The sequence below is a fragment of the Podarcis raffonei genome, chromosome 1 (assembly GCF_027172205.1).
Source record: "Podarcis raffonei isolate rPodRaf1 chromosome 1, rPodRaf1.pri, whole genome shotgun sequence".
NCBI lineage: Eukaryota > Metazoa > Chordata > Lepidosauria > Squamata > Lacertidae > Podarcis > Podarcis raffonei.
In genome coordinates, this window is record NC_070602.1 from 35,174,955 (window position 1) to 35,192,489 (window position 17,535).

The 17,535-nt window shown below is 40.0% G+C and overlaps 1 protein-coding gene across 3 annotated transcripts in view; it reads right to left on the reverse strand.

The window, feature by feature from the left end:
* Positions 1-17,535, reverse strand: part of AKAP6 (A-kinase anchoring protein 6) — a 241,344-nt gene that overhangs the window by 18,341 nt on the left and 205,468 nt on the right. For all 3 annotated transcript variants that reach the window (XM_053380690.1, XM_053380707.1, XM_053380698.1), the window contains exon 12: positions 7,993-8,208. In XM_053380690.1, the coding sequence (XP_053236665.1) occupies positions 7,993-8,208 (216 nt within the window). The remainder of the gene's footprint in view (positions 1-7,992; positions 8,209-17,535) is intronic.

Genomic DNA, 17,535 nt, shown 5'->3' on the forward strand with positions numbered 1-17,535 from the left:
TGAAGCAGCCAGGATTTTTTTCTTCTTTTTTTGGCAGAGGTTCAGGTGCACACAGTGCCAAAAGAAATAGAATAAACAAACACTGCTTAATGCAGCTGGCTAGGTAATTTACATATTACTGCACACCAAATATGGAGACCTGAATATGGATTAGAACTCCTGTGATGATACAAATGCTGTATAGATAAAGAAAATGAAAAATTCTACATAACCATCAATTTACCTTTCTCAGGAGTGACATTTTACTGTGAAATATATATAGAAACACATAGGAACATTAAAATATATATGGGTGGGGAAATAGGCAAACTGTAGATGTTTGTGTATATGCTTATGTCAGTCCATCCATCTAATTACACACACACACACACTTAGGCAACAATACACAATTCTTATTTAGGCATCCTCTCTCAAAAGTGTATTTTTCCCATAGACAAATGCTAAAGTGCAAAGAAAATAAATATCAAAATAGCTAACATATGCTGGACTGTTTTGGCATATTATAATGTCACAATAATTCTGAGTGTACTTGATGCAAACTTAGCTAGATGCTAAGATGTCCTGGTATACTAGGCAATGGAAGTGAAAATACAGGAACCATTTACTCATGTTTTAGTACACTGGTATCTGCTTTCAGAAGTAAGAGCTTCAAAGTATCCTCAATTTTGCTGTTTATGTTTAAACATACTGTGAGCATACCCCTTGGCACAGATTAAAATCAAAACTGAAGTTATACAACTGAGATCAATAGAACTCACTCCAAAGCAAGTGTGTGGGAGGGTAGCAGTTTTTCTAGCAAAATTCAAAATCAGAGACATTCAAAACTGTAATTCAAAACAGTTAAACTGAAAATTAGAACCTATGACCTTTTATACAGGTATTGCTATCTAACGGACTCTCTCGCAGTATTAACAAACAATAGACTACAAAAACAGAGACTCCTTCAGTCTAAATAAATGCAGTGAAGTCTCATTGATAGACAAATCACTGTCAGCATTCTAGAGAAATGTCATTGTTATTTAGGCTGCAATCCTAACCCCACTTATCTAGGAGTAAATACATTAGAATTCAATAGGACTTAGTCCTGAGTAGACTTGGTCAGAACTATGCTGTTAATTTAGTATATGTGTGTATATATAGATATATAAATTGAATCAATTTTATCTTCCTACTTATTTAAAAATGTAACACCCTGTACTGTTTTCTCCATACAAACTGAATGTAACAGGTATACCAATGGGATAATTCAGCATTTTAAATCCAGTTAAGATTAACAATAATTGGTGAAACTGGTACACCTGCATCAGGACCACCGGACACCTTCATCTGCCCCACCTGCAACAAAACATGTCTCTCTCATATCGGTCTCTAGAGCCATAGCAGGCGCTGTAACTCTCCAATGGTTTGACTTAGCCCCAAAGGCGCACTCTTCCATTGTCTCCCAAGACAGACAATGCCAACAAAATATACCGTATTTTTTGCACCATAACACTCACTTTTTTCCTCCTAGAAAGTAAGGGGAAATGTCTGTGCGTGTTATGGAGCGAATGCCTGTGGGTGGCAGGGTGGATCTGCTGCAGTCGTGAGCAGAGGATCCATGGTTCCCCTTCCTTAGCCTCCTCCGTGGTTACAAAGCATGGATCCACATGGATCCTCAAGATTTTTGCATTGGGCTACTCCAAACTCACTGTCAGATGACATGTGTGTGGCCACAGCATGAACCACAAAAATCATATATCCACTATTTCGTTTAGAATATTTTTTTTCTTGTTTTCCTCCTCTAAAAACTACGTGCGTGTTATGGTCTGGTGCGTGTTATAGAGCGAAAAATACGGTACTTAAAATGTGGAATAGTAGTGATTGCAGTAGCAGCAATAGTCAAAGGCTTAAAATAAGGTCCCAAGAAGGTAAATGAAAAGAATTCAAACATTTTATAGACAAACATTCTGATCCAGAATGAGATATCAATTAACATAAAAAAGTTTCTATTTGTGGATTGACTCTACTGTGGGCAAAACAGGGTTCTGAGGTTAGAAAGAAACCCCTCTCTCATATTTAAAATGTTTTCCATGCCCCTCCCAGCAAAAATCCTGTGGACACACATGCTCGTGGAAGGCTTATATCAAGTATCTGGTATTAATGGAACATAAATGGAGCAAGTAATTTCCACAGGATGCTGATTGTGTTTTCTTTCCTGATTTTCACACCAGCTTGCAGAATGAGCTCTATAGTAAATTCTTATGCTACTTCTTTTGCCATTGTTCTTGCTTCACAAAATAATTATTTAGTTCGCAATTAGGCCATTTCAGATGCCAAGTGCTGTTAGTATTGAGTGGTGATGTGTATCAAAACAACAACGTGATAATTTGTGCATCATTCTTCTATAGGTGATTTTTCAACATGTGTAATGAGCATCATGCTATTGATTTTTTTTTCTAAAAAAGCATTTCACCAATGGGAAAGGCAGAGAACAAGGACACTTCATTGAGGGCCAACTTTATGAACAACTGTTTTCTTTTCCTAAAAGTGTCAGGGAAGCACAAAAGAAGAAGGGGATGAGGATATCAGCTTAGCAGGAATGCAGCGTTTTAGCACATTTTTGTTTCCAGGTTTGCTTTCCATTCATTAAAAAGAATCTGGATTTTTTTCCCAACCTCCTCTCAAATGGTACTTTCAGCAACCTCTTTGACTCCTAAGAATAAGCATCCAAGAAAAAAGGCTTCTGGAAAGCAAATGCTTGGTGTTGTTTTTTTTAAAGTGAGCTGTCTCACCACCGCAGATTTTTCCAAGTTCTTACAACTCTAATTAAAATGTGGTAATTGGTTATGTTACCTCAATTACCATGATGCATGGACATTGATGCAGAGTGACACCAATTGAATCCCTTGGGTGTTATACCCTAAGGCCATCCCATTTATTGTGGCCTTATTATTTTCAATTATGTGGCTGGATGTACAGCATACTTTCAAAGCCAATGCACATGGGAATTGAGCTGGACACACAGTACAGTGTACTTACAGAAGCGTTCGGCAGCAGAGGAAAATTTGCATGATGGAAAGGAAGCATTTCTCAAATCCACATGAATAATCTAAGTCAGAAATATTGCAGAGAGCCAGGAACAGACTTCAATCAGGCAGGCATCCCAAACCTAAATGATACCAACTCAAAATGTGGCAACTAACAGCTTCTTCAGTTGTGTAGGGGGAAAAAAAGAACAGTGGCCTCTTATATGTGACAGATTTCAAGGCAAGGACAGTGAAATCACTGATAATGAATTGAAAAGAACAACAGCCTCTCTTTTGGAAGTGCTGTTTTGCCTAAACCCTCATTTGTAGCCCTGGCAATTCTGCTTATATGAGCAGCTTCTACAAGGAGAAGGTTTTTCCTGGGAAAGGAGCGGGACCAGGGGAAACCGCTCAGACCTGGGTCTAGAAAGCATTGATCAAGTGGAAAACTGCTTGGACCTGAGCTTCCTAGGTATGGGACAAGCAGCACTGTGGACAAGCTGTCAATCTTTTTGTTGGCAGCTGTGACCATGAGTATATTTTTACTAGCTTAGGTTGGTTAACCAACTGCTTCTGTTCCTAGGGATGAATACTATGGTTACATCCAAACTGGATGACTATAACAGCACTAAACAGGGCTGCCTTTGAAAAGGGTCTGGACACTTCTGCAGGGACAGAATTTGGGTAGAGCCGCTACTAGGAGAACATTACACCAAAACCACACCCACGCCGTACATTTAAAGCACTATTATACAACTTTCCTGCCGTGGCTTTCCCCAATGAATTCTGGGAACTTTAGTTTGTTTAGGGTGCTGATAGCTGTTAGGCGAGCCCTATTTCCCTCTCTGAGTTACAGTTCCCAGAGTTCCCTGGGAAGAAGGATTGATTGTTAAACCACTCCTGGAATTCTATTTCATAGGCAGGTAGTCTGAATTATTCACAAATCCTTTTCACTTAATCAAATGAATGAATTAAATGAAATAAACTTTATGCAAATAGACTTGACACATGACTGGATGGGGAAAGTGTATTGGGGATTGCCCTAGAATTTTAAGGAAAAACCACAGCAATTCAATGCCAGCTTTCATATTGACATACACTGACAATATAAGAAACAAACTGTCTTCTGCTATCAGTCCTAGAGAAACTTTATGTTTCGGGGGAAACTGTGGATATTGTAAAAAGATCTTTTAAAAGGCAGCAAAAAGTTATTTTAAAAAGCTACTAAAATATATATATATCTCAATGGAAGCGAAGGCTCAGAAAAAACTCAATATGGAGGCCAAATGGCCGAAATATTGGGAAATTCTGGAACAAGAGGGAGACAGAATAAAACTGCAGAGTTTTGAAAAACTAAAAAACAAAGTGCGAGACTGGCTCCATTACTACCAAATAATGGAGGCATATAATTTGGATAAAAAACTTAGTCTCCAGGTGGAAAAATCAAAATTGGAAACAGAATTGTTAGACCCCAAAATTAAGAATTTATCAAGAATGTATAACTTGCTGTTGAAATGGAACACTCAGGATGAAACGGTGAAATCTGCTATGATTAAATGGGCACAAGATGTTGGACACAACATCATGATGGCTGACTGGGAACAGTTATGGACCACAGGTATGAAGTTTACGGCATGTAATGCCTTAAGAGAGAATTTAATGAAAATGATTTACAGGTGGTACGTGACACCAGTCAAGCTTGCAAAAATTTACCATCTGCCCGATAATAAATGTTGGAAATGTAATGAGACTGAAGGTACATTCTTTCACCTTTGGTGGACGTGCCCAAGGATTAAGTCATTCTGGGAGATGATCTATAATGAAATGAAAAAGGTATTTAAATATACCTTCCTGAAGAAACCAGAGACCTTTCTCCTGGGCATGGTCGGCCAATTGGTGACAAAGAAGGACAGAACTTTTTTCATGTATGCCACAACAGCAGCAAGAATACTTATCACAAAGTATTGGAAGACACAAGATTTACCCACCCGGGAAGAATGGCAGATGAAGTTGATGGACTACATGGAACTGGCGGAAATGACAGGCAGAATCCAAGACCAGGGAGAAGAGTCGGTGGAAGAAGATTGGAAAAAATTTAAAGACTATTTACAGAAACACTGTAAAATTAATGAATGTTAGAAGGATGCTGGAATGAAGTTATATGTCTTTAGCAGAAATGTTATTAAGAATTAAGTAAAAATAGACTGTTAATGGGCCAAAGGGGAAAAAAATAAGGTTAGATTGTGTTAAGATAAATTATAGGACAAAAACTGAGAAAGATGGAAAGGATTTGCTGAAATAGCTAACTGAACTAGAATACAAAGAAGGGAGGTGCGAGGAGGTCATTGAAACAAGTAAATGAAAGATAAGATATGGAAATACTGGATGTGTTGTTAATTGTTTCTGTTTCTGTTTTTGTTTTTGTTTTTTGTTTTGTAAAGATAAGCAGTGTTTTGTTTTGTTTTTGTTTTTCATGTATTGTATTGTTTTGCTTTGTTTAACTTTTTCATTTTTCTCTTTGGAATCTTTAACTCTTAATAAATATTACTATATATATATATATATATATATATATATATATATATATATATATCCAAGCTCTTTACAAATAATTTCAACATAACCCCCGAGCATGAATAATAGGTTGCCATTAGGGACCATGAAAAGGAAAATGGTCAAAGGAAAATGTTGATAGATGCATTAAAAGAACAGAAGATGGAAGCAATTCCTGAACTTCCGTAACACATCTAATCAACCAGGCCAGCATTTGCACTGTCAATGACTCTTGCCAACACCGAGTCTGATGCCATCAGAGATGTAAACACATCCCATTTGTTTTCATATATTACAGTATATTGTGGACAACCTCAAATAAAAAAACTATATACTTGTTTCCCGGGGATACCATTCATGTGCCAAGACTGGCACACCATCAAGTGCAGAGAGATAGGCAAAGCAGAGAAAGCAATCTTGGGATCAGCCCAAGAAATGACTACACAGGAACTGAATGAAAGGAAATGTTGTAGCATGCCAGCTTGGAATTGGGAGACGGCAGGGGAGGGAGAGAAAAAGAATGCAAGAGAGACTAGCTAATTTCAGTTCCAACTACAGCATCCTGATTCTAAGAACTCTTTTTATCATCTAAGAAAATGGTAGATTTGGAAACTAGCCCTGTTTTCATATGGAATGCATATGTTTGTAGCAAGAGGCCTCCCCAAAACGAAAAATAAAACCTATATGGAGAGTTCTTAATGGCTGCCATTTCTCACCAGTTGCATTCCCTACCAGGTGAAATGTAATTCAGTCCAGCAAAGAAGTCTAGGTTACCCCAGGCAAAGTGGGAACAAAGCAGTGTGGAGCTTGTGAAGTTCTCTGGCATCCTGACATCAAGAAAACACACAGTGCTTTTACACTCCCCCTACCTCACCTCCCGATCGATTCTTATCCAAATAGAGCCACAAGACTACTTCACTCCTGCTGCAAGAGCAGCACTAGCCTTTAATTAGCACGTAGCAGCTTATTTAGAAGAACTGCAGCTAAACCCAGCAGCAGCAGCTCGCATGGCAAAGATGAGAGTAGCTCCGGCTGCAGTGGCGCTTTTACACGTGTGTTCAGCAGCCTGCAGAGCTTTTTCACAGTTGCCGCTTGCCTCTGCTTCAGGCAAAAGAGAACAGTCGGCACCAGAAGGTGAAAAAGTGAGAGCACAACACAACAAAAACAATACAGCTTTTTGCCAACTGCTGCTATTTTAAGAGGAATAAAGCTTCTGGATCAGATGGGCAGTCTCTGCACCACTACCCTGTAAAGAAAGGACCAGAGCAAGGTCCTGATTTGGCTCTAATAGAGGGATGGGGTCCGACAAAGGCACCAACACACAGCTGCCCCTGTGGTGTTCTATTTATGTCATGAGCTCCTTTAGGAATGCTGCTAAAAAAGCAAGACACTTTTCAATCTGTCCATTGCAAGCAATGTCAGAATTCCACAGGTCTTCAAGGAAAGGTTGGATGAGCATGTATTGAGGATGCTTTAAATATTGGATAGCTTGTCTCAGGACAGGCTCAAGTAGATTACATGTAGAACAATTCCAACTTTAATATTTTGAATCCATACAAAACACTTATACCCATAATAAAAAAAATTCCTTCCAATAGCTCCTTAGAGACCAGCTAAGTTTGTTATTGGTCTGAGCTTTCGTGTGCATGCACACTTCTTCAGGTACCATTATTTCCATAGTACTTATTCCATGCTCTCTAACTTTGTTTGGCAATAAGGTTGGAATTGATGGGCTAAAGCACATAGATGCAGACTAGTGCTGGACAAACGGGATGTTCAGAATAAGTCCAGGGGCTGCACAGGAGAGCCAGTGTGGTGTAGTGGTTAAGAGCGGTAGTCTCGTAATCTGGGGAACCGGGTTCGCGTCTCCGCTCCTCCACATGCAGCTGCTGGGTGACCTTGGGTCAGTCACACTTCTTTGAAGTCTCTCAGCCCCACTCACCTCACAGAGTGTTTGTTGTGGGGGAGGAAGGGAAAGGAGAACGTTAGCCGCTTTGAGACTCCTTAAAGGGAGTGAAAGGCGGGATATCAAATCCAAACTCTTCTTTATAGAGATCTAGACAAATGATTGAAGTGTATCATATTACAAACAACAATACATGTTTTGGTCTAATTCAGAAAACCATTGACTACCCTTATCTGCCATTTATTTCAATTCCACTAAATCCATTCAGTGCCTTAAAAGGATCAATATCTATGTGCTTAAAAACAGAACTCTAGTTTGTGCAACGTGTTCATAGCCCATTAATCAGTTGGTTCCATTGACAGGATCATTATATGTTTGGGGAGAAAGGTTCAGAAGCCTAATTATTTGGCTCGCTGTTGCACCTTCAGTGAAGATATCAAGAGGAACAAGAAAGGATTTTAAGGTGCTGGGGAAATGCCCCACGTGAATGCATTTGAAGGGAAGGAACATCAAGCAGGTGTCACTTACGGAATGCTTTGCCAACTTCTTCTGCAGTCTAGTTTGCCACTGGACAGCTTGCATGACGATGGCTTCCCACCTCCTTTCAAGATTTACAATTATCAGCTGCATTGACTGGTGATCTGCGTTCAGGTTACAGGTATCCTGGTCATTAAGGAGGTGCTGGCACAAACGCAAAACTGAGCCCACGCCTCGGCGTCTTTGTTTAATTTCGCAGCAGAGGGACTGTGGACAGAAGAATGGTCAGTGTCAATGCACTTTATAAGTATAAGTATAGGTATAAGTATAAGTATAATAATTCAGCGGTCACTTGCAGAGTCCAGTGTTGTTGCTGCTTTAAGAATATTATGCAACACCATACCTTATAGCAGGGGTTCCGAAACTGTGGTCCATGGAGCACCAGTTCATGAACTTCATTCAGGTGCTCTGCAGCGCATGAGCATTCAAATTCATATTTGTATTTGTACTGCTTATTTATTATCACTCCTCCCCCCAAAAAGCCCCTCCATGAAAAAACCAGGTAGGCAGTCAAGAGCCCCAGCACTTCCCCAATTCAACAAACAAACAAACAAACAAACAAACAAACAAACAGCATGAGAACTAAACAGCCTCGGCCCTGTATACCTAAAAGAGCATCACCACCCCCATTGTCCAGCCCGGACACTGAGATCCAGCACTGAGGGCCTTCTGGCGGTTCCCTCATTGTGAGAAGTGAGGTTACAGGGAACCAGGCAGAGGGCCTTCTTGGTAGTGGCGCCCGCCCTGTGGAACGCCCTCCCTTCAGATGTGAAGGAAATAAGTAGCTATCTTATCTTTAAAAGACATCTGAAGGCAGCCCCGTCTAGGGAAGTTTTTAATATTTAATGCTGTATTGTTTTTAACATTCGATTGGAAGCCGCCCAGAGTGGCTGTGGCTGGGGAAACTCAGCCAGATGGGCGGGGTATGTATGTATGTATGTATGTATGTATGTATGTATAAATAAATAAAAATTCATCCCTCTCCTCTCCCAGTTTTCTCACAATGTGCAACAGCCCAGATTTAGCCTTTCCTACAAAGAGAAGTTAACACTGCAGCCAATGCCAGAGTAGGAAAAGACAGCAAAATCAATGCAACAGCAAATGCATCTTCCTCCACCACTACCACACACACACACACACACACACACACACACACACACACACACCTTTCCAGCAGACAGCAAAGCAAGCCAAGAGGAAGCCCCAGCACTTCTTCCCTTCCCCCTTTCCAAAAGGCAAGTTGTCAAACTTATCGAATGCCATAAATACAAGTGTCTAAAAATAAAATAAAATCAGAGGCCCCTTTTGAACTTGAGGCCCCAGGCCAAATGGTCTTCCCCACCCCTGAGAAGTCCTCTCCATATGAAACACATATAATACTGAAATTTAGAAACTACCAGTAGAATTTACCAAGACACCTTTTTAAAAGTAACACTGCAAACATATAGGAATATTGAAACACTGCCATATATAAAAGACAAAGGCCTGGCAAAACATGGGACATATTAGGATCAACCAAGGTTCACAAGGCAGGGTACCAGCTTTTGAATTACCGGTACATGCAACTCTTCCCTGGTCTGAGTGTTTGTAGGCTCTAATAAAGGTATGATTTCAGCACTTTCACAACTCTTCCACAAAGCAAAACTTTTGAACAGTTCCATGTTACAGATTTAAATATTTTGAAGTTGATTGCATCGGAAAGATGTGGGATAACAGAGACATTTCAACTTGTAATTCAACCAAGGAAACATTTTCTTTCTTTCTACAGTTTTAACACACCTGTGTCCCTCTGTTGCAAAAAAAGAACACAAGAACAATCCAAAACGCCATCTAGTTCATCATCCGTGTCATGGGCCCTTTGGCTCCATCAGGATCTGGCATGGTTTGGCAGCTCAAGATGAAGATGGTGGAGAAGCAGGTGGAGGGCTGGAAGTGTGGCAACCAGGGATGGAGGTGGGAGGTCCTCCCTGCTAACTGTTGGAACATTTTTGTAGCTTCCATTAAAATATGAACCTCTTGGCCTATTCATGTACCTTGGAATCTTGATTTTTGGACCTTGTGCTTGCTGCTGAGCCTGAATAAAGATCTCTTTCTTACTTGCAAGTTGCATTTTGTTTTTGTTGTGTTTTGGGACCTGACAATCCTGTTCTTACAGTGACCAGCCAGATGTTTATAGAAAGTCCAAAAGGAGGACCTTAGTTCAGCAGTGTTTGCCCCACTTGTGACCCCCCCAGCAACAGATATCCAACAATGGAGGTAGAACAAAGCCACCATGACGAGTAGCTAGTTCTCTTTATTCTGATCTGTCTGCCCTATGGCTTCCTTTGTTTCTGTGCTGTTCTGAGCAAATCTGCAGTCAACATTACAGTGTGTTAAGTGCTTTTGAAGAGAGACACCAAGGGGAAAATGCCACCACAAGTGTCTAGGAAGATGTATTCTTCAGCCTAGCTCCCCTCCCCTGCTCCCACACACTGTGTTTCCTTCACCGAGTTACTGTGGATCTAGTATCTTCTACCATATTAGAGCACGGAAGACTTCTTCACATTCAGGAGCTTACTAGGCAATTTAAATTGTGCACCGTGAAAACATCTGTTTCTCTCTGCAGGATGCTACAGATGAAAGTACATAACCCCATGAGAAAAATCTAAGCTATCACCCTAGCATTTTAGGTTTCCTTTTAGGGAAAATTTGGTAGCAGCGGGATGGGGGTAGGGAATTACAGTTAATAAGAAAAGCCTTGTGAAAAATATCTGAGCTGTTTAGAGATGCTGGTAACTGAAAAACATGGACTTCTTTGGGTGCAACCTCCTAACTGACACTGCTGTTTCCAAGAGGAAAAGCTAAATATTGCCATTGTTTAAAAATAATAGTAAGATGGCACTTAAATACATTTTCTGCATAAGAAAAGTAGCTCTCCCACTGAAAGTTTTCTGTTTCCTAACCAGTGCAAAGCTGAATTCCTAAAGCAAAACAATGGTGTTAATGTCTAATATCTATATGTATACATACCTTTTTATGCCTTTGGGTAAAGGGCAAGTTGATTGTTAAACTGAAAGTCTTCAACAAAAAAATATGATTATATCCATAATGTAGCTGGATTGCTTACTAATCAGCTTGCACTTCCACAATTTGAGTTTTCTAGCAGTTAACAGATTGCTTATTAATGAACAAGGGTAAACAAGACAATGCAATCTCATTTAAAATGGGTGTTTTAATGCCTAAAAGTATTTGTGTTCAAAATGTTAATCCCAATAAGATGTCATTAGAAGATGTCTTAAAATGATTAAGTGCATTTCATTGTAAAGTAACACTGCACAGTTTATCAGCAGGTGGACGTTTTATACAGATGTTCTACTTATTAATAAAATGCGTCCTATAACTGTTTCAATTGCCTTACTCTTATAATAGCCAAAATCCCATTATTTCTGGAATGAGGGAACACTCTCCCCTTAATATCTCTGAATTTTAAGTAAGTTGAAGGACAAATTTCAAAACCACTATTTATGCCAAAATATACCCACAACTTTATTATTCAATTTATAGCTGGAATGCATTTTCTAATGTTCCTTAACCTGCCTGTATTTACTTTCCTGACGTGTATTGCTAAAAATTCTCCAGGAACACGAAGGGAATATCAAAGCTAGAAGCGACTGCAACTTCCTCATTCACAAACCCTGCCAGCATTTTACATCACAAATTTGCATACTAGCAAATCAAAAGTTGCTTCAACCAATGAAACGTTGGTGATACTTCCAAGCTCCCCAATCAACACATGCAAGGCTGCCCCATTCTTTCTAATTTTTCTGCCTTGCACAGGGCTGTGTTCACGTCAGAACTGAAAATGTCGCTAAAGCCTTACTGAGACTGGGACCTCCTGACCTGTAACAAAGCTGCTTGAGGGGATTGTGGGCAAGGGGTTCATAAATGGTTCCAACAAGTGATTTTTTCTGGGGGGATACAGGGGTTCGCATACCCCTAAACATTTCGTGAATCTAAGTTTGGCCTCACTGAGGGGCAGTATTTCAATATGAATAGGAAAATGAGAGTACCCCTAAACATTTTTTTAAAAGAAAAAAAAGCACTGGTTCCAACCAACCAATGCTGTCCATCATCAGCTTCTTCTGTGAGTCTTTTCAGAATTAGACACTGGAGAGGTAAAGATACGCCTGAGTAAAGAAGTTGCATTCTCACCCGGACATTAGAAGATCAGATATAGAGGTAAATTTGTATAAGACTGCAACCTAAGGCTGTTTCATAGTCTCTAATACATTGGTCCCTGTACGAAGTCTAGAAATGATTTCTTAGGAGATTGGACAGTGCAGTTAGAAAACCGGGATGTATAGGTTCCATACTAATTCCATGTTCTTTTATGACCAGTTATCTTGATAACATCTACATCTATAAAACTGACTGTTAATGAAAGCTTTCCATAAGATTCTTGAGCATGTTTCTAATTCTTCCTGCTGGCTTGGTGAGCCCCATGTATTAAAAATTATTGTAGATGCGCTCTGTAAATGATGAAAAAATAAAGTTTTCCATTAGAGACTTGAAAAGAACAACTAGCAATAAGTTATCTCTCATAATAATAATACAACCAAATTCCACATACTAGAAGTGAATGATGGCTTATAATCTTCTAAAGAAAACACTGAAAAATCTGGCTGTTTTTTTAACTGATTCCAAACTTAAAAGAAAACGTTGCCTAAAATAATCGCTGAACTCAGTTTCTGGTGGTGGAACCTAATCTATATAAAGCTAAATATTCTATAAGCATGCAGTGAAGTGCAAAAAACAGCCACTGAAAAATGACATGATTAAATGGCACAACATGCAATCATTTGCTTTCAATTATATCAATGTATCTTCTTCCTTCCGAGGAGTCAGGCAGAAATATTGTTTTTTAAATGCCTCTATTAAATTGGGCACCAATAATAAAATAGATGAGAGTCCTAATAAGCTCATTTGCGTAACATACATCATACACTACAAAACTATTCTCTCCAAACAGCTTTGCTCATACATTTGTCTCCTGATTGTCATCCATCTTGCCTATATTACAAGGGTGTTTTTAAAGGCATACTGCTGCTTTCATGGCCATTCATTGGAAACCCTTTGTACAACTTTCCTGATTAACCTTAGTGAGGATCTTTGATGCTAATTATGGGTGGGGGGAGTTTGGATATAATACACTTGCTGTCAGATTTTATTAGGGTGACGGTCGAAGGAAAATCTCAGACTGACATTTTGGAAAGATCATCTAATTGCAAGTCAGAAACATAGAATGACAGTTTAAAATAGATTATGAGTTCTTTCAAAATAGGGCACTGGTTCCCTTCATTTAAAAACAATACCTTTTATACTATTATCCACCCAATTGCTGCAATGAGCATCTCCCTTGCCAAGATTCCTTTTTAAGAGTGTGGCATCTCACTGACAAGTTTGGAAATGGCATGTGACATTTATTATTAAAAATATCCACACTTCTAATAAAGAACTTATTTTCCTTTTCACTCTACTTACATGTGAAAAATACAAGCGCCATCAAACAAATTTCTTTTAAGTACATTTCGATTATTTAGGAAATTCTGCTTGACTTATTAGTATGCAACCTGAGTGACTTTGGCATAACTACTCCTGTCAAATTATGGGCTTTGAAATATACATACAAATACATTATCTTTAAATTACTTGAAAACAATTAAATTTCTCACATTGCTAGCCAATGAGTAGCACCTGTATTTATTCCAGCTTGACTCCAGCAGTACAGTATAATAAATAAGTCAAATAATAAGCGCAGAATTTATGCCTCTTTACATGTTTTTTGTCCATAAAGCTATGATTATCTAAGCATGACATTTTTTAATTTCTTGGTGCCACTCCTTATGCTGGGTTAAGTACTTTAAAAAATGTTTGTTTTTTTAAAAATGTAGTTCAGGGTGCTGCTATTTAATCCCTGTTCCTGTGTAATTAGTAATGCATAGTATACTTCTTTTCCTAAATTAAAAACACTATTAAAATTCCAGTCATATAAAACAATATGAAAATTAAGTTATTCTGAAAGGAAATTATAATAGGTTACAGATTGCTTATATCATTACTGAAATGCTGGCATCTATCACAATGTCTCCCTGGAATAAAAAATGTGGGTTTGGCAATAATCTCTTAAAACATAGCCATTATTTTAAAGCTTCTGCTATCCCAAGTTGAAACGAGCTGGCAGATACAGGAAGATTTTAGGAGAATGGAAAGTATTGGGGTAAAACAACAACAACTATTTAGATCCATCTTACTACTTGATAAACAAATTGTATGTATTGTTCTACCAGGTGTAACATTCCAGTTTTCACCACAGTTTTTTTTATATAAAATTAATATTTGGTAGGCACCTTCATTGTACTGTTTTTGATGTCTGCAAAAAACCTTTTTTGTTTAAGCAAGCTGGGTGGCGCTGTGGGTTAAACCACAGAGCCTAGGACTTGCCGATCAGAAGGTCGGCGGTTCGAATTCCCGCAACGGGCTGAGCTCCCGTTGCTCGGTCCCTGCTCCTGCCAACCTAGCAGTTCGAAAGCACATAAAAGTGCAAGTAGATAAATAGGTACCGCTCCAGTGGGAAGGTAAACGGCGTTTCCGTGCGCTACTCTGGTTCGCCACAAGCAGGTTTGTCATGCTGGACACATGACCCAGAAGCTGTATGCCAGCTCCCTCAGCCAATAAAGTGAGATGAGTGCTGCAACCCCAGAGTCGGCCATGACTGGACCTAATGGTCAGGGGTCCCTTACCCTTACCTACTCAGACATGTAATTTCATTATGTACATTTGCTTTAAAACTGTTGATTTTATCTATTTTTAAATTTGTGTCTTCTTGTTTTTAAATTTTGACTCTAACAGCATGTTCTTATGGATACTTTTTATTGTTTTATGAGGTTTTTCTGATTAAACAGTCTATAGGTAAAGGTAAAGGTACCCCTGCCCGTACGGGCCAGTCTTGCCAGACTCTAGGGTTGTGCGCTCATCTCACTCTATAGGCCGGGAGCCAGCGCTGTCCGCAGACACTTCCGGGTCACGTGGCCAGCGTGACAAGCTGCAGCTGGCGAGCCAGCGCAGCACACGGAACGCCGTTTACCTTCCCACTGGCAAGCGGTCCCTATTTATCTACTTGCACCCGAGGGTGCTTTCGAACTGCTAGGTTGGCAGGCGCTGGGACTGAACTACGGGAGCGCACCCCGCCGCGGGGATTCGAACCGCCGACCATGCGATCGGCAAGTCCTAGGCGCTGAGGTTTTACCCACAGCGCCACCCGCATCCCTTCTTGTCGGCCATGACTGGACCTAATGGTCAGGGGTCCCTTTACCTTTACCTACTCAGACATGTAATTTCATTATGTACATTTGCTTTAAAACTGTTGATTTTATCTATTTTTAAATTTGTGTCTTCTTGTTTTTAAATTTTGACTCTGACGGCATGTTCTTATGGATACTTTTTATTGTTTTATGAGGTTTTTCTGATTAAAAGTCTAAAAAACTTGTTAAATAAAAAATAAAAATGAATTTATGTTCCTATCACCACATGACAGGACAATATAGACAAATGGCTTGCCTAGTGACTAGAGTTACTACTTAACAAACTGTCATCTTTAAACCCCATGGCATTGCACAGTAAGCAATCTCACATTGGCATAACTGCTATAATAAGTAGTTTCAAAATTTGAAATGCTTGAATTTTCTTGATTCAGAGTAAAGTGAATTTTATTTCAAATATTTGTGCATGATTGCAAGTGACCATAAACGCCTTGCCTTGCTTTGAAGATATTGTTGGAGAGCTGGACTCACCAGGCATGTTATCAAGACTCCCTGATTCTGGGAGTCAACTGGAAATAAGAGAATGGAGATCACTAAACAGTTTCTACTTTTCCATGAGAGGGCTAGAGAAAGGAGCCTCCAGTCAAAGAGTTTATTAGTAGGAACTGCAGGCTATTACTGTGTAGAGGTCAGTGACCCTTTCCCTTACCTGAAACCTTTTGGAGTTGGCAGGATGTGACCTTCAACTAGAAGCAAACATGCAACTGTGGGCTGGTTTGCCACTCCCATTGTTCTCAGCAGCCTGTACCATTAACAGGATCATTTAACTAGTCCACAACCACATATGGTGCTGGTTGAAGCATCTCCTGCTTTCACTGCTGCCCTCCGACTCTCTCTCTCTCTCTCTCTCTCTCTCTCTCTCTCTCTCTCTCTCTCTCTCTGTGTGTGTGTGTTGATGTTCAATCTGCCTGCTCAATGGGACCAGATGCCCTCAGCAGCGTAGAGTCAGGTGTTATCAACATAACAGTGATGCTGCAGTTCAAATCTCCAGATGACTTTTCCTTATGATTCCATGCAGATGTTAAAAATCATGGCGGGGAGTGGGGGGAACATGAACTCTTGTGGTTTCCCATAAGCTAGTGGCCATGAGAGATATCCTGCCCTTCCCACACCATGGTCTGAAAACACTTGTCTAGGAAATACCAGAATCATTGTAAAACCAAGCTTTCTATGCTCAGCCCAGACACGTGATCCAGAAGAATACGACAACTGCTGAGAGGTCCGAGAGAACTAAAAAAGTAGTAGTCCCTGTGACCATCCTCTGACTGAAGGAGTGTCTCCACCCCCATCGTTCAGCCCAGACACTGAGGTCCACTTCCGAGGGCCTTCTGGTGATTCCCTCACTGAGAGATGTGAGGTTACAGGGAACCAGGCAGAGGGCCTTCTCAGTAGTGGTGCCTGCCCTGTGGAACACCCTCTCATCAAGGAAATAAAACAACTGTCTGACTTTTAGAAGACATCTGAAGGCAGCCCTGTTTAGGGAAGTTTTTAATATTTGATGTTTTATTCTGTTTTTGATCTGTTTTTAATTAGGAGCCTCCCAGAGCAGTTGGGGAAACCCAGCTGGATGGGCGGGGTATAAATAATAATGATAATGATAATAATAATTGTCATCCACTAGAGCAACCAAGGCTCCTTCTGTCCTAAAACCAGGCCTAAAACCAGACTTGTATGGATCAAAATAATAGGCATCATCCAAAACCACCTGGAGCTGAGATGCTACCACTTATCCCAGCACTGTGTATTATGAGTGGCAGGCAGAAGGGTCTTTCACTTCATCAGCTGCCTTATTAATTAAATAATTGCTTCACCCTTTATTTCCACAGCACGTTATAGTAAGGTTACCAGATTTTTTTCAATGAATCTGGGGACACTTTTCAACTTCAATGGATTTTGTATGGGGACTGATTTGTAAATCTGGGGACTGTCCCCGGATGCTACATTATAGCATCTAAATCTAAATCATTACCTGGTTGGGGGGACATTTGGGTGGGTGAGATAGCTTTGGATCCAAGGAATCCCAGCCGTTTCCCTGTTCTAACTCAACCTGCCCACAAACTTGCTGCTGACCCGCTTTCTCTCCCCCCCGCAATCAGCATTGGAATCTGTTGGGCCAGGGCATTGGAGGTTTCTCTGACCCGACATTAGATATCTGTGCCTAACAATGGAGAGGGAG